The sequence below is a fragment of the Schistosoma mansoni genome, chromosome 1 (assembly GCF_000237925.1).
Source record: "Schistosoma mansoni strain Puerto Rico chromosome 1, complete genome".
Taxonomy (NCBI): domain Eukaryota; kingdom Metazoa; phylum Platyhelminthes; class Trematoda; order Strigeidida; family Schistosomatidae; genus Schistosoma; species Schistosoma mansoni.
The window spans coordinates 25,200,324-25,223,939 of NC_031495.1; the positions used below are offsets into that span (position 1 = coordinate 25,200,324).

At 32.7% G+C, this 23,616-nt stretch overlaps 2 protein-coding genes across 2 annotated transcripts; both read right to left on the reverse strand.

Annotated features, from left to right (window-relative positions):
• Positions 1-3,408: 3,408 nt before the first annotated feature.
• Smp_173850 (hypothetical protein) lies at positions 3,409-9,117 on the reverse strand (the record flags this gene model as incomplete). The annotated part of the gene is made up of 3 exons (XM_018793799.1): positions 3,409-3,633; positions 6,519-6,601; positions 8,940-9,117. The coding sequence occupies 3 exons, from the start codon at positions 9,115-9,117 to the stop codon at positions 3,409-3,411; spliced, it is 486 nt and encodes a 161-aa protein (XP_018648275.1).
• A 3,379-nt stretch (positions 9,118-12,496) lies between these two features.
• Smp_173860 (putative traf3ip1 protein) lies at positions 12,497-18,761 on the reverse strand (the record flags this gene model as incomplete). The annotated part of the gene is made up of 5 exons (XM_018793800.1): positions 12,497-12,586; positions 14,649-14,878; positions 18,098-18,329; positions 18,359-18,589; positions 18,630-18,761. The coding sequence occupies 5 exons, from the start codon at positions 18,759-18,761 to the stop codon at positions 12,497-12,499; spliced, it is 915 nt and encodes a 304-aa protein (XP_018648276.1).
• Between the last annotated feature and the right edge of the window lie 4,855 nt (positions 18,762-23,616).

Consider the following 23,616-nt stretch of genomic DNA (forward strand, 5'->3'; position numbering starts at 1 on the left):
TTCTTACTTGATAGTCCTAAGATTTGACCTCAAATCAGGAAGTATGTGTTGGCATTAAGTGGAGTGCATTTTGAAATATGTTATTGAAGACTCTGCTCCATATCTACATAGAAGTATACCATAAGGGTTTTTCCGTTATAACGTTCAGATAAGCTTATCTTAGTTTATTATTAGTAGACGGTTTATCCGGATATCATTGATCATTCTATACACTCGACCCAATCATTTATTTGTTTGTGATCTTTAGAATCCTTTCACTTCTGTGTTTGATAGTGAGTGTCTATTTACGTGTATTTTTATACGGCTTAAATAATTAGTCATCTCAATATTCCTTGAGTAGGCATATAATTTATTATCACCGCCTTAGATGTACTCCAGCTACATATATTCCAGTTTGTCTACCACTTAACACCCATATGCATCATACTTACGCATCCCAAGTACTCGTATTCGACCTAGATATACATTAGATCAATGTCACTAGTTGAGAGATATCAGGAATAAAATAAGGTCGATATTTTGTTAGCGTCGTTCTGTCATCATCGTCATAATAGGGTCAATACGAAGTCACACATTTTGCTTGTTGAATAAAATATCATGTTGTCTATGACGGTTTCAAAAATATTGGAAAGTATAATGTTCTTCCAAAATCAATTGCGTGGGTAGCAGCTGATGATAGCTTTAACTTACACTCATTCTCAATTAGATTTTGGATTAGAATGTGGGAATTCTTCTCACTGACAACCATTTGGTATAATGGGGAGTACAGAAGTTTTATATGTCACATTTTAAGATAGTACTTATTTCTATGCCTATCTTTGTTTTATGACCTTCATGAAGATGAGTGTGCCGTTACAATGAACTCCGTGATTTGTGTCAACAGTTCTTGGTAGCTTTCTAAGGGACTTTCAGAAATGGGTGACAAGCTTTTGCTAAACATTTAGCGATGCAAGTAATCATTAAGAGGCTTCAGTTAAACATTACGAAGCATTATCTTTTCACATATTCAGTCCTTCACTTTATAAAGCAAACGTCTTAGAAGTACTTCAATAACTTCTGATTTGTTAATTAAAATACATCATATTAGACCTAAATTTAATCTTAGATGAGATGGTTTTAAAAGCATATAAAAAATCGAACCAATGTTCTAACTAGGAATAGAAATAAGGACATACGGATGAGTAAACTGTCCGGTGAATGTTAACCACTGACGTAATTAACTAACTTATGTCCCTAACCTTTATCTTGAAGCTTACTAAATCCTTTCATGGGTGTTTGTTAGAGTGGTGAGTACACCCAGAAATTTATATGATACAGGTTTAATTAAATATAAATCTTAGGAATGCTTTGTTGCTTTGTAAACTAAATGATTTTACGTTCAAGGTGTATTTTCCAGTTTCAACTCCTCAATTCGTATGTGAATAGAATAATGTATTATTATTTATTTGATATAACGAGCTTTCACCAACAAATGATGTTGACCGGTTTTCAGCGGAATGATAAAATGAATATACCAAATCGATACAGTAAATCCCAATCCCCTGGTTTAACAAGTTTATTCGAAAACGATATTAAGTTAGCAAAATAGACCGTTTTTGGTGAAATCACACATATCATCATAAGATGAGAAGCGATGAGACAATAAATTTGGTTGACCTCACGAAAAACATATCTCAGAAGAATGCTTGGGGAAAGCAATCAACACTTAAAAGTTTAAATTGAAATGAACAAAAAAAGATTCTTCAAACAAAACACAAAGTAATTAATATCATAAAATATCTTAAAAGAATCAACAAGGAAACTCATAATTTATTCGAAGCATTCATCAATAGTTTCATGTTAATTGGTAGAAAATGTTTTTTTTAATTATTTGGTGACCAAAATGGACGCCGTTGGTGAAGTGAAAGAAAGTTTCTCTTTAGGAAGCTCCAAATACTTTGAGCTTATATTTTCAAAAAACTGATTGACTTTTATAAATTATGGAGAAAATTTACATTAAATCTTGTGGAAATATACGACACAGAATGTTAGAATGAAAATTCAATGCGTTCATTAATTTGTTTGATATAACTGTTCACAAGACTTTTTCCAAGGACTTAAACAATAAATTTTGTATACGCTCATTATTATGAAATATTTTAGCTTTACATTTAACAATAGCTTTCTGTTTTTCTTTGGCATATTGTTCTAATTCTTCTAGTTCAGCTTTCAAAGGTTCTATACATGTTTGTGTTAAACTGAAAGCATAAAGTAATCATGTAGTGTAATATTGTTAAGTAAGCATTTTAAATAACTCGCAGAATAGTATTTTTATTAGGAAATAATGATAGATCATATATTGTGTTATTTAGTGAGTTAAATTATCGCTTATTTAACATTTTATTACTTACTAAGTAATATAACGTATTATTTTACGAAAATGAGGACTTAAAATCTGAATAGTTTCAATGGTAGAAATGAAACATATTCTGTACTGTAATTGAAGGACTCCATATATTTTTAAAATCTAAATTTTTAGCAAAAATCAAACTCATTTATTTATTTAAGTTAATCCTAACGACAAGTGATAGAACACTATGAATTCTGATAGTTTCCTATTAATCTGTAAAGCAATATAAAATGATAAATCTAAAAATGAATACGACCAACTAGCATTTCTCAGGTCTAAGCATTTTGTAGAACACAAAATAGTTGTCCTTAGGACTTACGGGCTTCACCCATGCCCACGAGACCACAACTGAGCTCTGAGTCCCTTGATCCTCAAAATGCGAACTGTTAGGGTTGGGCCCTTGTCCATTTAGTCTAAAGTGTGGTTTTATTAGGCTAATCATTATTTAGATTTAAGAGCGCCGGTAACCCTTGCAAATACAAATGTTCCAAACATTAAACGTTCAAAAGTGCAAGAACTGTATTTTAACCGCTTCACTGAATATATGCACGATATTTTACACTATCTGCTCAGTCTGTTAGGAATAATTGAGATTTTGTGCTAGTTTTATGCTTACAACTTTGATATCCATGATTTCTTATAAGTATTACTTAAAGTTTAAAATGAAATCTGTTTCGGAAATAGTATTCCAAGCAGTTTTATGTTGATTAAATGTTGTAGTAAATCATTTAATAAAATTGTGTTATTAAGTAATATCTGATAAACCGAATGAAGTTTCAAAAACTAAAAATTTCATTTGAGAGTTTACATTTTTGTTATTAAACATTAAATTGAATCATTGTGTCATCAGAACAGAGGTTATACATAACCAAGTATTAACATAAGTACTATATATATATATATATATTTGTAGCTTAAATGAATCCTGCATTTTTGGGTACTCTGAGTTAGGTTGCTGACTTCAGGAGCCTTCATTATCTTTCTAGATAAAATAACCAGCATATCGGCAAAACTAACACTTACTTTTCTTGTTGTTTCAATTGAGATTTAAGTATATGATTTTCAGATTTCCATCGTTCAAATTCTTGTTGCATTGTTTCTAAATCTTCTTGAACAAAATCCATCAGTTTACTCAATGGAATAGCTGAACGGGATAGTGTTTGGAGTGAATCACATAAACGACTAATTTCCTTCTTTAATAAGGCTTTCTCACGTTCTTTAGCTGCTTCATCTAATCCACTAGGCTTTTATTGGATAAAACATGTATAAAATCAATCATTTGGTTTTATTTAAAGAAGAAGAAAAGTTGTTGTGTATCTGGTTTTTATAATAAAAGGCCTAATGATTGGATAACATTTCTAATCATTAGTAATCGTTTATAACTAGTCCTTTCAGTTACATGATCAAATAACAGTTTAATAAAAGAGTTAATAACAACTTATAACTGAAGATGATGATGATGATGATGATAGTAAATAATTTACGAAAACTAACATACAATAACCAATACAGTCATAAAAGGTGATTCTGAAGTCTGTAGCCGAGACTAATAGTATACGTTTTACAGTAAACATGTATAAACCATAAAATATCACAATACCAAAAATCAAGTTATTTTATGGGAATCCACAGTTTTTGGAAGAAATTCATATAGACATTCATCTGATCAAACTTTGTGAATTTAACCACTGAGTTAAGATTACTGTGTTAAAAGATTAAATTTAATCCTGGTACACCATGACAAAGACAACATACTAAGGTATGGTAAAATTATATTCTCTAATCTATTTTTCGTTATCTAACTTATGTAGATGTAAAGAAATGAATTAAGTAAGTAGTTTACTAATATTTCATTAGGAATTTTATGTTTCATTGAAGAATAGTTTTTTTTTTTGAAATATAAACATATTGAGGGTGTATCTGACAACATTTTAAAATTACTTTCAGTTATTAAAGTCATTAGAAATATCAAAGATTTCCAGGAAAACTATTGATATACAAGAAAACACTTTTACCAGTTGTGTTAAATCAAAATAAAACTGTAAAACAATCTTTCAAATATGTAATTAACCAAGTGAATTTGTACATAAAATTGAAGTGAATAAAACACCAAGCAGTTATTTCATTTAGATGAACATCTGGGCTACTTGTAACTGCCATCTAGATATTTCAAAAAGTTATCTAATTTTTTTTTAATACATCATTATGGCTGTTAGTCGGATCACCTATTCAGGTGCGTTTCTCAAAAGTATACAATCTTTCGTTGTACAAATTACAAAAGGTCAAGTGAGAGATATCGTGGTTGTTGGCAATATACAGGGAAAAGAATGTACATTATTTAGACGTCGATTAACTGGACAGATGAATTCTCACTGGCAACCGCTCAGTATTTAACTTCAGGATAGACCAAGAAGTAAGAAACAGAAACTTGTTGAAATAATTTGTGTTGAGAATTGTGTATTGTACCAAAAATATCATATTGGATAAAGCCATTATTAATAATGAGTAATTTGTCTACCATACAATAATTTTTAGCAAAATTCACATTATTTTAATATATATATATATATATATATAATAAATGTCGTTAACAAATTAACAACATTAAAGTTGTTTTTGTAATAATCTATAAAATAAATTAAAACTGGTTCAATATATATTTAAGGGAGCACCGAGTAAGTAATGCAGTTGTTAGGAAACGAGTACTAGGTAAGGATGGCAAATTGATTGATGAAGTAGTGAAACTTCATCAGTTGAGATGGCTGGGACGTGTTACGTATGCCACACGACCGGTTGCCCCGACGTGCAATGTTTTATAGCGTAAGAGTAGGTTGAAAGAAAGCTAGGGGCGACCAGACCAAAACGTGGTACAAATCCACGAAGTCACTGACAAGTGAACTGAGCCATGTTGGTAGGTGTAGACTACCTGGTTGGTATTCGCGAGATGATAGCAATCGATGGTTATAGATCTTGAATGACATGGCTCAAAATCGTTTGCAATGGCGAAGGTGCATCCACTCTTTGTGTTCTGCCAAATTCTAATCTTCTGAATTCTTCATGTCTCTATATTTCTTCTCTTTCCAAATTTGTTTCACTGGTTTATACCCCTTGAATACTATCTTCAAACCCTAATCTTTCATATAATGCTTATACTCTTACTACTTCTACCACTATGGGATTTGAATCGACAACCACATCTCTGCGCTAATGTGGTATGGCAACTGGAACTGATGTACGTATGTACGAAGTTCTACGTTGTGACTGACTGACTGATATATTTAAGGTGGGTTGTATTGTGCACAAAATAGTTGTTAGAAACTTGGCGTGTTCAACACTAAAGATATTAAGTGAAGGTTGACTAACAGTGCCCAATAATAAATTAATTTCCATACTTGTAAAAATGGTCTTTTTAATTATTGAGCCACTGAATGAATAGTTGATTATTAGCGGATTGATTGTTTAAATATAAAACTGTAAAGCTTTGAGCAAAGCTTATTAACGACATGAATAATTAACTGATCAGTGATAACTTCACAGCTTGACACTAGCATGGATAAAATATCGAATAAGTAATACGTAACTCCAATGTTGTTTGTAAATGAGGAACCTTGAGTTTTTGATAGTCTAATATCTTAATTACGTATGGTGGATGATGATAAGATCTATTTAACCATATACTAATTTATAAGAACTTTTGTCTAAATTAGAGGGAATAGTTTCACAGTATTTGGGCGCCGAGTTGATTGTTTGAAAATAAAGTACATGATAGATTCAGACGAAACCTAGTTTCAGATAAGGCAAAACGGGCAACATAATTGTCAACCAGGCTTCAGGATTGTATGTTTTGACTTCAAAAGAAAATGAACCGTTTTTAAACTAAGATGTTCTACTCGTCAGAAACTGGAGATATATTCACTTTATATCTGATTCATTCAAATGGAAATGATATTGAATTTCACTCTTTTGATTCCTGCACAAGTTGAAAAAACTTGCTTTTTTTACTAATTATTAATTACTTTAAACGATACAATAATTTTACTTGAGGAAATTAAAGCGAATTATATTTAAGTTGGAACTACAATATTAAATTTGTTGGGTTATTTTTTTAAAAAAGAAGGAGATAACAAACCTGTTCTTTTAAACTTTCTCTATTCATTGTACTGACATTTTCAAAGTCCTTTTTTGTTTGCAAAATTTTAGTGACTAAACCACCTAGAAAAGTTGAATATTAACATAAAAAGAAAGAATTTCATTTACATTTTTCATTTGTCAAAGACGTGTTCACTGTGATGTCAACATAAACATGTTAGATATTAAATTATCTGTCCTAAAAAAAAGTGAGTGATTTTAGGTTTAACCGAGTGATAGTAATGGGTGTGGGTTGCTATTTGATAAAAGAAAAGAAACCGTTGTTTTTTATGGAGTTTTGTTCTCTCTATCCACCTGAGCTACAAATCTTCTCCACCATCTCAAAACGCTGTGCAGAAATTATTTACAACGAGGGTCATTTGTCACAACTTAAAATAAAAAAACCCCAGTTAGATATGAATTTATATCTAATCGGGTTTATTTATTTATCTATTTAAACACATACATATTGGTACAAAAGGGCACCAGATACATATTCGCCACACAAAATAATGAGAATAGGAAGAGAAAGGATGAAAAGATAAGGGGGACTGAAATGTACAACCAGAAGAACTCTCTCAGTTAAGAAAGTCATAACCACTCTCTGTGAGGAAAGTAAAAGAAGGTTACAGCAGGATCGCCACTGGCTTCTATTCTGAGCCATATCTGATAACGTCTCTAGCCACTGTGTTGCACCATCTCTCGGACCCCAGCCAGGGAGTCGTGAAGGACCAACAGAAGCTAGCCCTTTGCAGCTTTCTTTCATGCCACGACACCATGTCATACACTGACCTCCTCTCCACTTTTTCCAACCAGTCCCAGAGTCGGCAAATAATGCACGACGTGGAAGTCTCTGGGATGACATTCGTAGAACATGTCCAAGCCACCGAAGTCGGCGTTTCAAGATAGTGACACCAATTGAATTATTGTCTCTGCACCCGAACACACGATGCCGAACCTCTGGATTACTAACATGGTGTTGCCACTGGATGTCAGCAATCCTTCGGAGACAACGATGATCGAACACAGAGAGTCGTCTGATATCCTCAACTCGGAGAGGCCAGGTTTCACAAGCATAGAGCAAAACTGCTCTCATCGACGCGTTGTAGATCCGACCTTTTACAGCCAGACTAATATCACGAAGGCGCCAAAGATGGCCCAGATTGGCATAAGCCGCTCTGGCTTTCATTATACGTGCATCGATCTCATCACTCACGCCACCACCAGCACTTATATAGCTACCTAGATACACGAACTTCTCAACTACTTCAATCTGCTCACCATCCAGGGTGAGTACAGGATGAGAATCCTGCCAGTCTTGTAGGAGTACTTTGCACTTGGAGGGTGCAAAGCACATGCCGTACCTGCGGACACTGATTGCCAACTGATTAAGTGCAGATTGCATGGCTTGAGCATTATCTCACAGTAAGACAATATCATCCGCATACTCGAGGTCGAGAAGTCGTTCTCCAGGCAACATATCCACACCGCCATTACTTACATCCATCAGAGCTGTTTCCAGGATGTCATCGATGGCAAAGTTGAAGAGGAATGGTGAGATCGGGCAACCTTGTCTAACCCCACTGCTCGAATGGAACAAGGGAGAAAGGTGGTTGTATGCCCTCACTCTGCCTGAGGTGTTCGTATACAGGGCCTTTAAGATGTTAATGAACTTCTCAGGCACACCCTTCTTCAATAGACAATCCCAGAGAACAGTCCTGTCCAACGAATCGAAGGCAGCCCTGATATCAAGAAACACTACGATTGTTGGCCTGCGATAAGTATGACGGTGTTCTAACATTTGGCGGAGGGTGAAGATATGATCAATACACAAACAAATGAAATGATGACTTGTACTGACAATCTAATCGGGTGGTCTATTTTAGTCGTATATTCATGAAAGAAAACTTAATATCTATTAGACTTTGTTTAAAACACTTTTGATAACAGTTAAGCTGAGATTTCGTTCAAGTAGCAATTTACTTTAATTCTGACAATCGATTTAAATTGCCCGTAAAATTATAAACGTCACTCCAATTATACATAAACTTTTAAAACAAATAGTCATACGAAAATGAAAAGAGTGATTAACAGTATGACATTTAAATGAAACTACCTGAAAGGTAGTTTTCATGAAGAGAATTTTTAAAATCATTTTTCTAATTTAATTAGTTAGAGAAGGATAAATAGGCAATTTTTTAAGTACTTCCGTCAGTTATTGATGTTAATGAAGTTTTCGTATGCTGTTCAACTAGTATATTATTCAACTGAGCAAATCAGCAGACAACTAAACTTAAATGTATAACTAACAATACCTTAAAATATCGTCAATCACAGCGATTATCAAGTTTTTTTATGATTAAAGATGATTCTACGGCTATTTTTTTTGAATCTATGTTTATATCATGATAAATAAGCTTACCATGTTTGTGATTATCTTCTGGCTCATTTTTATCCCATTGTTTTGTTAAAATCTCAGCTGATATATCACCAGAAGTTCCTTCACTAACAAATTTATTATCATCATTATTATCATCGTGTTCTTCATCAGTTGTATCTTGTTGTGATTCAGAAATAATAAGTCCAGATATACATGTCATATTCGTTTGTCTAATTAAGTAAAAAAGTATAATTATAGTTTATTTATATTACTTTTAAAAAGTTTATTCAAATGTAGTTTTTTTGAAAAATCTGATTGTATGGATTAAGATTTATGGTCTGAATAGTGTTATTTTATTAAACTATACTATTAAAAAGCTTCGTGATGAATTAAAACTTTTTAGATGGGTACTACGTTAGGAATACATAATCGAATTGATAATAGCGATCATGACAAGAAACTGGGCATAAAAATGCACTCTCAGAAGAATGGATGAAAACTAGAAAAAAAAGTGATTATATTGAGAAGGGAAATTTAGAGAAGGATAGAAAAGGATAGAGAACGAATACATCTACACTACAACGACTGATTTCGATTCTTGTTACTTAAGGACTCCAGTCATACTATTGAAAGAAATCACATCTAGGAGTAGTACATTCTCTTTATCATGTAATTACAATGCTATAAAAACGAAAATGAGATTTTTCAACGTAGTTAAAAGACTGGATGAGAAAAAAACTAAAATAAAACTAGATTATAATGGACAAGAAAATATAATTTTATTAACAGATAAAGAAATAAAATGGTGATTCTCAAATTAGGGTGTGTGAACATGTACCAAAATGGTTGTAGAAACAAATAGAATCAAATGACCCGGTAAGAGTAGAGGATAAACATCCATCATCCTCTATTGTCAAACACATAGTCGAAACAGGCCATAAGATTGATGTAAATTCGGCTTTTGTGGTGTTGTATAAAAGTGTAAAAGGGCGTATACTAAGGTTTATTGAAGCCTTAGCCATACGAAAATTCAAACCCCCCTTGCGTATTCAAAAACAGTTTGTTCTCACCTTAAACCTACCCTGGTAATATTAACTTATTATCCAGAGTGATTATGTGTCAAATTGTTTTCACATTATTATTATTATTATTATCCTTGTCTATTCTTACCCCCCATTTCCAGTCTAGTTGACCTTTTATTTTTACATATCAATGTTCTTAACAAGTATATGTGTGATCAGATTTTTCGAAATGTATTGCGCTAATATATCATCACATAGTTCTGATAATCTTCGTCTTCTTATTACACTGTCGAGATTCTCAATTAGAAATAAGTTCAAAATAATCACCTAATTACACAGAAACAGACGTTGTCACAAAACATTTTAAAATAAATTGTATGTAAAAAGATAACTGAACTTGTAAAAAGGACAAATTACTGAATTGTTTCAATAAAGAATAAAACTTAAAGAATTTCTTATTTAAATGTATTATAGTCTATCCAGAATATAAAATTAAATTTCTTATCTAATTTCTTGGTTATTAAAGATCAAATTCTATTTAGTAAACCGGAAAAGATAAACTGATGGAACCTATTGTTTAGAATTAATTGCCCGAGTATCACATATGAATAGAATTTGTGTCAGTTATTGAATCGAATTACCGTTTATATATATATATAAATGATACACAAGTTAACGTCATCAGAAAAAGTAAATTTGTGATAGACGGTAGGTAAAGTGTTTTGAAGAAGTAGTTGGAGAACGGTGCTCGAATTTCTTTGATATTACTTAGCGGTTATCAGTAAAGTGGGTATATTAGTAACTTTGATGAAATTAATACTCTAAAAGGAATTTCAACCCAAAGTATGCTAGGTCACAAATTAATTTAAACCAAGATAGCATTGAAACAATCATATACTACAAAAATGTGATCAGAGCAGGTACAAATTCAATTTATGATAAATGAGCTTTGGAATAAAAGAAATGTACACTAAAAATGAGGAAAACAATAAGTGACCAAGATCGTTTAATAAACCTTATCAATCTATTATTTTTTCTATATGACAAAAATATTTTCAAAATGAGCAGGGAAAGCCAAAGTTGTATGTGATTGACGATACAAAAATAAGTAGACTCAAGAAAATAGAACGTAGACAACGTCGTTTTAAAAAAAATATCATTTAAAATGAATAACTATGAAGAAATAAATCTATGGGGTTACGGGAAGTAGATAACTGATCATATCGAAATAAACAATCATTCAAAGGTAAATAAACTCAATTTCATAAACTGATTAATTAGTTTTTACGGCAAGATGATAATTTATGAACGAACTTTGAGCGATACTAGAACGTACTTTGCAAAACTTCAACTATAGTTTAAATAGGGTTATAAATTGGTGTAAGGAATCAAAACAAAAGGTTAGAGTTATGAATTAGGATATAGAATTAAGGTTTTTATCCTAAAATGATATCAACCATTGTGAATAAATGTAATTTAGCCATGTGAATGAACGAATTTTGCTCTAAAATACAAAATCTTGGATTTGATTGTTTCGTTCCTAAATTATAGTTTTGTGATTATCGTTCATCAGAAATGACAACTACACAGTTATCTTCTTTTAGATTTGATGGTGAAACAGAACGTTTGTAAATCCTTCAAAGTAACTTCAAATAAAGTAATTTAAGTTCAACTCATACATTTTCATAAAAATCCACTACTGAATATCTCATTTATAAGATCAAGTGCTTACTTGTGATTATCTTCAATTACAAAATCTCCAGAACGTCTTGGGCGAGGCGGTGCAATCCTTGAGCTATCAAACAGCAATTCATGCAAAAGAAATTTGACAAACAATGTGTTGAATTTTGCATTTATATATCATAAATTAGATATACGAAATCAAAATTTAACTTTGAAAGCGGTATAGTCACACTAGTATCCCTTGTAAATCATTTGAGGGACCGCTTAAGAAATCATTTTATACTTAAAATTTCGGAGCTGTCTGATTATATCCCCAGTTTATAAGATAATGCTAAAAGTCAAAGCTTATGCGTTTCATTATCTTAATGTGTAATTGTATCTTTACTTCCTGCTCTAAGACTCACTCTGTAAAAGAATGATTAAGATTTTGAAAAAAACTTCGGAAAAGGTATATATGTGATATCAAGGTACGGCTTTAAACTGTAAAATAACTTTGCTTGTTAACCGTAAAACTGGGAAGTATAATATAAAGCTTTACTTGAACATCTGTTTCTCTTTGAAACTCATATATTAAGTGACCGAGATCCTTCTTTTTTTTGTTTTCGTTTCCTTATTTTATACCGTTTGTCGTTTAAATTGCCTTTACTTGATTTGGGTTCATTATCATAATGGTTATGACTTCTGACAAGAAATTCTCCTGAGAATTTCTATTCTTTGTATATTATGTTTACTGACGAACAACTACACAAATACTTTTTGAAGTCTTATGGCTAAGATTGGGATTTATAATTTTAAATAATTTGGGAGATCAGGTTGGATGTTAATAATAAATAATATATTTTATTATTATAAATAGTAGTCTTTTTTGAAACCGAACCTTTTAAGGACATTAGTTTATTGGAGTTTAGGATAATCGGAAATAAGCCACTGCATTAATTTATTATCTCCTATTAATAAAGGATGATTTACCCAATTTTTCACTTCCTGTAACAGTTGATAGAAAACTTATCGGAAGCATAGTGTACTTCATCAATTCAGAGGATTTCGAATATTGGAGTGAATATTATGCCTCTTGACAGATAAAGACTGAATTTTTAAGATATGTCAATGACTTCAGCAGTCAAAATTCATTCTAGATTCTTTTTTAGTTTAATATTACTAAATAAAATAAATAAATATTCACTTCTAAATAATGTTGGTGGCCGGATATCAATCATCTTAATGAGTAGAGCAGAGTAGAACGATTTAGAAACCATTCCAAATTATCTAAAATGTAGTTCATCTCTAATTTGTTCAGAAGAATTCAATTCAAAAACTTAAATTACTCAGCTTATATAAACGTAATATTCTGAAAAGTACAATAAACTTGTATTATTTAGACATATATGTAAAACATTTAGGTTGATCGACTGTCTTAACAGTATCGAACAATTCAATTATTGATGCTATATACAGTAAAACATATTTTTGATAATATAATAAACTAGCTACTAGCACTAACCAACTGTTCAGATTTTTATGTATTTCATTGGTTGCCTAAGATCAGTTGGTTATGTAAGTTATGAAACTCAACAGTCTCAATAAACCGTCTACTTTATTGACTGTTTCTCACTTATTGAAATGATGATTCAGAGTTAATCATATTTCATATACATGTAAAGATGTTGATTTGATATTTATCAACTTCATAATGAATATTTTCAAAATGATGTTCAGTAATTAGCGAGAATATCCAGATCATTTCAGTAGTAAATCGTCTGCTCAATCCATAGTTCAACCAAATACAAATGATTAACTTATAGTTTTGTCAAGATAGTTTAGTTAGAAGATATAAAATCGACGTTTTTAACAATCTTCAAAATAGTTTATCTTACTTTTCAGTCGGTTCAAGTTTACTATCCTGTTGATCAGTTGATAGCTTCACATCTAGCAAAATTAAACAATAATTAAAAGATAAGCATTTCTTCGGATACAGATATTTCGATAAAACCTATACAAATAATTATCAATAGTTTATATCCCAGTGCTCAAGTTTTCCGAAGCCTATTATTTATGAGATCGGAGATCGATTCAATGGACATGTTCTCAATTCGGACACCTTAATCACGTTGGTAATTTATAAAGTCAGTTGAGACCTTATAGAGCTGTTCAGCTTTTTAATTATTTATCAATATACATAGCTAATTATGAAGCTTCAATAGAGTTGTCTCTAAATTATATGTTATTATCTAAAATCGTTCGTTATTCCCTTGAATTGGTATATTCTATTCGAAAACGACCCTGAACACCTAATTACAACCTACTAAAATCTACTTAATGGTTCGAATATCAATTGACACTTTACACTAATAAGTTAAGCGGTTTTGAATTTTAACAAAAACAGTTAAGTATAATCTGTATTGTTTTCGGCATGAATATAGTAGAAAACAAAAGATGGGCATCGGGTCTATTCGGAACGATTTCTGAAACATAATAATTCGTCTTTATAACTAACAAAATTGGATTGACTGATGAGCAGTCCTATTCAAACTAATTGACTGATTAGAATATAACTGTAACTAGCCAAACACTTAATATTTACATCTAACTTATTAGGTACTAGAATATATCATCACATCGTCTAGAAGTAAATGATTCTAGAGGAGTAATTATTATTTATAATGGTAAAAGTTAACAATCTGTAAATTAGAACGACGCATACAAGCGAACAATGTCGTTTTATATTGGATCTTCATGTTTCAGTTTAATATACGGAATTACTCATACACATATATGAAAATTATTAAACCAATGATGGCGGTTTAAGAGTTGACAATGGAACAGATTGTATAGCTAAAAATAGTAGGTAAAAAGGTACAGATGGACAGTAGGATGATAGATGTACCGGTAGTGACTTCACTGTTGATGAAGACCTGATTCAAAACAAAATTGTTCGCCTATATTGGTTCGTATATAATCTATAAATGTTTTTGTATTAATCTCGACGGCCCAGAAATTCGGTTTAATTAGTCATCAAGGGATCTTGAATAAAAACGTAGAAACAAACTGATGTCAAACAGCTACCATCTTTTTTAACCCTCTGTCCTTTGGCAGATGCAGGCCTGTGAAGTCGAGGTTGGAAGACTGATGTTTCAGAATTTTGGAGCGAAGGGGCAACAATTTCCTCTTGTGATTTCTCCAGTGTTTGTAAACCACAATGATTGCCAGCGGGACTTCCAGAATCTTGAATCATGTGATTTTCTCTTGCGTTATCGCAATTTTCTAAATTAACTGGGTCTGTTGAGTCCTAAAACAAGAAAAAAGTTTTCATCAAAGAAAAAAATGTAGAAATCATTTCAATCAATTTAAACATGTTTCTCAGAGAGATTTTATCAGTTTAGTCCTACCTCAAAAATTCTTGTAAAAATACATCTTGCCTGGGTAGATTCTTTTGTTATTAAATCATGATTGTCTCCTTATAATTAATGTTGGCTCCCAATTGATATAGTCCCTAGTTAATTTTGCATATTGCCTTGATTGTGCTTGTTGTGTATTCGAAATTCAAAAGGAAACGCAATATAAATTAGTCTAATACACATGTCAATCACCAGATTGAGCAGGAGAGAACAGGCTGAATTGTATGTAATGTCAATGTACGTTGGAATCCATTGTATTCACGTGGGAATTGATGTTTTATTTATTCTCTGAACCAATTGCTGAGTAAGTGTAGGCAACCCAGAAGATTAATGCACGTATAAGATCGCGAAGACACATGAAAAGTTACATGTATGCAAAAATGCTTACATGAATAAAAGTTCAGAACTTGTCACATATATAAGTGAAAAATAATTAGTGGAATTATAATGACCATTCGACTCATATGAGTGCCCTGATCTATACTTCCAGAAACTAATCTAGGTTTTGGCAGGTGTATGAATTCCATAGTGCAGAAGAACGATACGGAAAGTCCTTAGTTTAACTACTTAATTGGCAAGTAGTAAAAAACGAATAGCAGGGAGCGGACATTAATTTTTATTGCAGTTATCAATCCAAGTGCGTTTTAATTTCGCTGAATAAGACTTATTCATTTTAATTCTGTTAAATACAGAGGCAAGTCAGATGTTTTAGTGCTGAGACAGATGCAATAGGATACAGATGACTAAAGGCAACAGTGTATCACAAAGTGGTCCTCTGTAACGGTTAAGAATAGCAGGAGATGCATTACGATTCTTATGACGCACCTGCATCAATGTCTTCTCGAACCTATTCAAGCATATAATGGTAATCGTTTGCATGCAAAATATAAGAATCGCATCGAAACAGAAGTCAATTTAAAGTAGCTTACAAAGTGAAATGTTGTGTGATTTTCGCATATTCTTTTGGTGACTAGCGTGCTATTATGATGCTATTTTATTTCTATTGGAATATTTAAAAGCTAGTGCTCCCACACAAATATATAAGCATACTTGATTAATTGAATTATATCCAGTTTTAAACGCCAGGGTTATCATAAATAAGACATTAAATTACATAAATTTTAACTCTGTTTGGACAATCCCACTAGTGGTGGTACAGTTAGTCATGGTAGTTTTTTTGGCATCCAGTTTCAATGTAAATGAATTAATCTTAGGTGTCGGATTTGCAAATTCTTTCTCACTTTGGGAAACTTTACTCAATTTTGTCATGAAAATCATTTTATGAAACTCGATTAACAGGAAAACCCTTGAAAAGGAGACTTCTATACATTCTATATACTTTATAATCGGAGAAATTGTAATTGAGTCATAGGTTGATAATTGTAAAGAAATTATAGCCACCCAAAACAAATGATAGTATAACTTTAAATCATTTTTTCAAACCCCATAAAATAATCTATTTCGCGAACTTTTTATAGGAAATTTAAGGAAAGTTTAAACCTATAAATAAATGTGTTGAATAATCTGACGGTTTGGGGGGTTCCATGAACTTGATTTAGGTTATTATATCATTACATCGATGCGGAATCCTAGTCGGTATATATATAATGTAGTAACTGATTGAACTGCAGGAAAGATGTACATTGTGTTTAAATTATCTCTTGTAATTGTTACCAAGTATCTTGAACTAGAAGTCTGAATTTTCCTTACTATATGGATGACATAAATTTGACAGATAAAGTCTGAAAGACTTTTAAATTATTCTTTCAGCCTTCATTTGTGTTTCAAAAGAAGCATCATAAGAAGAAAAAACACCGTGCTTTTTCATGAACCGAATAAATACCTACAAAAAAAGTGTGCAGAGAAGACTTAAAAATGGTCCTCTTTGATGTTATAGCATATTTTGATGTTAATCAAATAACATAACATGTAACTGCTAACAAGGAACTAAAGCAACGTAAACAAAATTATACATTCACGCATGTAATCGCTTCATTTTTGGCAGGTTTGAGTCATTTAGCAATATGTTGCAAATAAAAAAAGTGCAGGAAAAATGGTATTTGAGATAACTATTAAAATGTAACAGTTATTTAAGTAGACGGTTTTTCACAACAAACCATGAAATCATGTTCACCAATTTGTAAATATTACAACCGATAAATTTCATCGAGTTTCGAGACATAAATTGGGTCTTTCAAACGAAATTAATTTCCAGAAAATTTGACTTTGTGTGTAACTTCTGGAGTATATTTATGTGATGTTGAAATTTTATTTTACATGGTAAAGACATTTGGTTATCTTCTGTGATATGGATGTAACTAAAAAGCACTATTATCTCAGATTGATCATTTACGGAACTTGAAACATCAGGCTCATCATTACTCGTTTGACCACACCACAAAGTAAAACGGTACTATTCAAGTTGTAGAAAGATCTTGTAGTGTCCATTTTTCCTACAAACTGGTGAAAAATCAAGCTCCCCCAAAGTATATTTATGGTTATGAATTGGTGTAATGGCAGATGAACATTATTTGCATGATGTCAAAAAAAGTCCTGGTTTGCCTGCCAACGACATAATTGGACATTTTGACCTTTGACGCAGTAAAGCCATAGATTAAATAAAGACTTTATTATGACTTACAGTATACTAAGAAAGAATTTTGGGTCGAATACATCCATTTTTCTTTACACTAATAGGTAACATTAAAAGCTGTGGAAAACATATCCCATTAGTAGACAGATTTTCTGACAGAGAAGTAAACTGTTCGAACCAACTAATGGAAAAATTGCATCTTTATTCAAGAGTGGACACGTACATAAAAATACCGGTAAAATACTAAAACATACCCCCATCCTGTTTTAGAAGCACAAATATAGGTCTGAATATTGTTCAGTATGTTTTTTTAACAATGTACTTTAAATGCATTTGTGCCATATGAACTAAGATTCAAAACATGAGTATAAAATATCAGTATTTAATTGGAAAATATTTGATGATTTCAGGTTGATTGATATGTGCAGAAAATAAGTTAGGGATTTTAAGAAATTATCTCAGCTAACGCACCCCTTATAACTCACTTAAACCAAGAAAATTGTATACATTTATTATTATCAACGAAAGGTTTTTCAAGTTCATTTACTTTTACCCCATTTAACTTATATTTCTGGCGACTTTGAGTCAACTTTGCTCGATGACCCACGGGATTTGACTCTGTGCCAGGCTTCTTTTTTGGATGTTTAATTTCTGAAACTTCCTTTCCAACAATACTTGCTTTAACATCATCGACTTTACGTCCTTGGAGTACACGGGCAACATATTCTTCGTTGTTGATCTAAACAATCATAAGTTATTTGATCAAACCTTTTTATTGACAGCTTCGGCAAGTAGGTACAGCATCTCATTCGTTTTCTCAGCCTCCTTACCAGCAACAATGCTCATTATTCTGACAGGAATGGTTCGTTCATGCACTACCGTCAAAAAATCGACCAACTTTTGAAGAAATGCCAACTTTTTATCTTTGTCTTTAACATTATCAGCTTCTAATTCTTCAGAGTTAAATAAACCTTTCATTAGTCCTGTCGACCTAATAACCTTGAAGAATTACACAATACAATTCTAGTTGTTTACTCACTGACGTACATATATCATGAAGAAATCGAAATGGAGGTCTCGACAAAAGTTTTTCAGTAAGGACTGGCTTTTTTATTATTTTTCCAAGGGTTTCTTGAGTTCTTTTGATGATTTTCACGTCTATCTCACCCATGTTGCGAATATTTTGAATGGAAGAATAGCAACAAGTTATATCATTCAAAAATACAAACACCAGCATTGAAATTTCGTTACTAATTTTTTGTCTATAGCTAGTACCAAATAACTACAGTTTTTGCGATTTTCAGAGTCTTAGATGCTGCTGAATATTTTCGCTCCATTTTTTTGAAATCACTAACCTATCTACGATAGACAAAGATGTAAATCTGTAATGTGGGGTTTGTTGACACATTTTTTTGCAATGGTGAATTTGTAGTAATTGTTTCTTTAGTGTACCGTCTTTTTCTTCATTTTCACTTTCTACTTTTTATACTCTTTTGATCAGGCAATGATATCGCTAGTATCAGAGTTTGCCTGATTAAGAAACAGTTATCCGTTCCTCGTATTAAAGCAGAATAGTGGAACATAAAGTTCAAATTATATATTAGTTGTTAATAAACGAACTAACTCGAAATAATAAAGCTATATGATATGGTGTGGATGATCATGAGACTTGCGGCAGTCTCAAATCATTCAGCTTGAGCATAAGATGCATCTCGATAATCAGGTTCAAAATTATTTTACATAGATTGTACACTAGAAAAGTAAGACTATTAGGGTGATTCTGAGCTCTTAGGAAATTTTTCGACAAGCCAAACCTCTTCTAAATCAGTCGAAGAGTCAATATACGTTGAATAGGTTGCCAAACTTCATCACTTTCAGGGATAACAATCATGAATTCAGCACTCCCACATCATGTATCGACCCACATGTCAGTTTCTTCACTTTATACAGACCCAATTAGTTCGTGTAATCCATTGTCTTGTTAAAATTCTATTCAGTACATGTGATCGTGAATCACTAATGTAGACGATTGATGTACTTGATTGGAGGCATACACCGGTTGGTCAGGAACGGCGTGAACTTTTGGCTTACACCGAAGTAACATCTCGCGGTCAAAACGTTACATCAATTACCCGTTCGTCTTATTCAGACACTGTGGCCACTTTGATGACCACATTGAATGAATATAACAATACTGTATAAACGTGTTAGTAAGAATGAGTAGAATAAACGGAATTCTGAAGCGACCGATTGGACTAGTCCATGACGTCCAATCGACCGCTGCTTGTTGGTTGTTCTTGACCTTGACGAGGGCCGGTGAATTTTTCCTGCAGAAGCAGCAACAAAAGGTATGTATTTTTGTGCATACATCTTCATAAAGAGTTAATTTCTCAGTATTCTGAAAAAGTGGTAGTTTCAGTCGCGTATCATTTTCCTGTCGTTTGTATTCACTTATATCCACATAATAATGTAATAATTTGCGTACTATTTAACCAAGCGTTTTCAAGACAAAAAGATCTCAGAATTTCTTAATTTCTGTAAAGCCCCAGAGTGTTATCGATATCTTTCACTTGTGGATAACTAGTTGCCATTTGAAATAATTTTGAACAGCGAGTCCGCCTTTTGTCCGTGCCAAAATATTTTGGTGAGACAAATCATTCAACCTATACAATCGCTGATAAAATGTAGAAAGGTACTCATTTGTTGGAATATCACTGCGATTTTGAATGATCTTTGTGATTAGTTTATAATCAACTAAAATCTCCGGTTGTTATGACATCAACAAAAATTTCGTTGTACAATGGAGTTTATGCACGAATTTCTTTGGCGCAATTAAATGTATATAAGTGACAGACTATCACTGGATTTGCAGAGATCATTGGGTTCCAAATTTAACATCATAGATTAGTTTCAGTCGCATTACTATTGGGAAAAAAAGGAAAGCACTGAAAAGCTGTTTCAGACTTTTCTGTGATGCGCTTGGTTCCTGGAGCTCCAGTGACAGCTGTGATCAGTGGAGTCTAACCGAGTCGGGATGACACAAATATCACCGACAGCAGCCGGTGAGGGGCGCGGAACATCACAAATTAACTGAAGTTGGAAGTTCAAATCACTAGATGCTAACTCAACTTTTACATCTTAGGCTGTCTCTGAAAAGTCTTGACTTCACGGAATCAATACTCCGTAGTGCTGAAAGCACACTACTGACGGATTCGAAACTCCGACAAAATAGCTGTCCATGTTATTTTGATTTGCAGTAGTTCTCTAACTGAAATTAACCCGTGAATAACTGCCTATTTATAAACAGGAGTTTAAGTTATACCAGTTTAAGACAACAGCAACCTGCGTTTTCGAAAAGAAATACAGCTTCTGATATAATCCAAATTTTTAAATCAAGGACAGGCCCACACATTCAGTCCTAAACTACACTTGTGTGGGCCAATGAGGATGCATCCGGACCTACAAACTACTAGCTTAAAAGCGAATTACATTACTGCTATGCGACAGCTCCTACTTGTGCAGAATTGTTCAGCATAAAGTTCCGTGGTTCTCATTTGTACCTTTTTCTCTATTTTCATATGATTTCTGCTTTATTTAATATTCATCTCCGCTGGTTTGTTTTTATAGCGGTACTTGATCTGAATGGCCGATTTTTTGCTGGACGTGTCGTAAAGGCTGGATTTTACGATGCAGAGAAATTCAGGAATTTGGAACTTGCCGATGCGCCACTGTCTACATAACTTTCCTTTTCATTATGCACAGTATATATAATTGTTACCTAACTATACCTGTACACGTGTTCTGATCGACTTCACAAAACATGGCACACAATTCCTGGATTGAAGAACTGATGAAACGCGGGTTTCTTAATACAGTACATTGGGTAAAAACATATTCCTCTTAATTCTAAGTAGAAATAACATGAACACTTTTATATAGGGCTCAAAAGTCAGTCATATACTCACCTTGAGCAAAACTCAAGATTTTGACAGACTGTTGATAACAGTTACCTTCAAATTGTAATAAACTACATTCTGACAAAGCTTTTAGTCATGCAAAGTATTGTTTGCATATTGTACTTGTTACCGGTCGGGAAAATATAATTTGCTGAGGATGTAAATTGTAGTCGAGAATGGATTCAAAGTTTTTTTTAAAATTTAGTTCTGCGTAATTTTCTCTTAGCATATATTCTTATTCAAGCTGTGATCTACTTTAATATCCTGAGCGCATTCGAAAACTTACAAAATATTATGCTCAACGAGGATCGATTTGTGATATTTTCTGATGAGCATTCAAGATTTGGTCCGCGAATCGCTACAACCTACATCTTTTGTCGGAGAGTTAGTGGAAACACTACGGTGGAATTTCAGACCCTGACCTAAGTACTTATCGAGGTTATACACATTAACAAATACTCACAAATATTATGTTTTTTCAAAAATAAAATACAAATATCAAAAAGCTGAACAGAAAACATGAATATTGCTACATGGTGCTACAAAAACGTAAGCCTGTCATGGGTTGAAGAACAGGAGTTTCTGGGACTTTATCTTCTGTTCCATTCCGTGAAGAACTAGTGGACGAATTATTGTTGTTCAATACATCGGACATTCCATTACTTTCGGCTATTAAATCAAGATATGAACCGTTCTCCTTTATTTGATTCACACGAGCAACAGATTTACGATCTTTCGTTTTCACTAGGAGGGTATCCAATTTGACATTTGTTTTGACAAATGCTTGTTGTGTATCAGCACTTCTTAGCCTTGCAGAGATAGGTGGAGTAATTACTTCTACAACTTGTTTTCTTGTTGATCGATGAAGTACCTTTTCGCCTTTGAGTACGCTGCGAGCTTGCTTCCTAAAAACAAACCATGTATAAAGCTAGATAGTTACCGATTACATTTATAGACCGTGGATTTTCGACCTATACGTCCTTCCTCAGCTGGCATTGTGTAGGAGTATTTTACGAGCTGCGTTGTTCGTCGACTGTCATTCTGGCAAGTAAAAACATTAGATCATGGACTTTTTCCCTTCAGAACAGTTAACCTTAATAGGATACTGAGAACCTCAAGTATTCGTAGTTTGTATCTAAGTAAACCTCAGCTATACTTAGTAATAATTGCTTAGTTTTAAATATTCGTCTACCTAAGTATTTGCCAAACTAACTGATTTTTATTACATGTAGAGCGGAAGATAGTTTTTGACGTATTTATCGAAACGATCTGCAGTTGCAGGAAAGTGCACACGCAAAACGTCGTACCATGGTAAAAACAAAGCATTTAAAAACATGTCTAATATGAATTAGACTAAGTCCAAGAATGTGAACTGCTCTGGTAGCTATGGTGTACCAAGTTGGGCGAAATCCAAGGACTTTTTAAGAAAATAAAGCCTTCGGATGGAAAGTAATTAAATACTTACGATGTAAGGTTTTAGACAGTCGCTCATATTACGAATGATTCTAAAGATGTCAAAAAATAAAAGCCATATATCTTATGCGTTACTTGATTAAATCACTTGTTTAAGTGTGCCACATTATATAAGGATTTAGCGCCATAATAACAAGGTTAACCATGGAAAACATCCTGGAAGCTCCTAAGAACCAACCAATAAAGCTTACTTGAATATGATTTCATCCAAAAGAGCTATAATCGAAGTACTAAATTAATTAACGCCCCAAATGTATTGATAAGTTACGATGTGTAAGGTGTTCTAAGGGTTAAAATAAAAAAATCATTAATACAGAGATGAGACTATAATTCACAGACAACCGAGCAACCTTAAAATGGCCCTGAGAACGTCCACTCACTAGCAGAGTGAATGACGGTTATAAAGCAGTGTAGGGAATTGTGATTTACAATTGATAGTTAGGAATATGTATTCGGCGATTTGACATCAGCTATAATGCCGAATGAGTGAATGAATTTTGCGCTAAAATATAAGATCTGTTATCTCAAATCTGATTGATTTGTCCCCAAATTATAGTCTCGTCAATCACGAACATGAGCGTTTAAAAGCAATGTAGG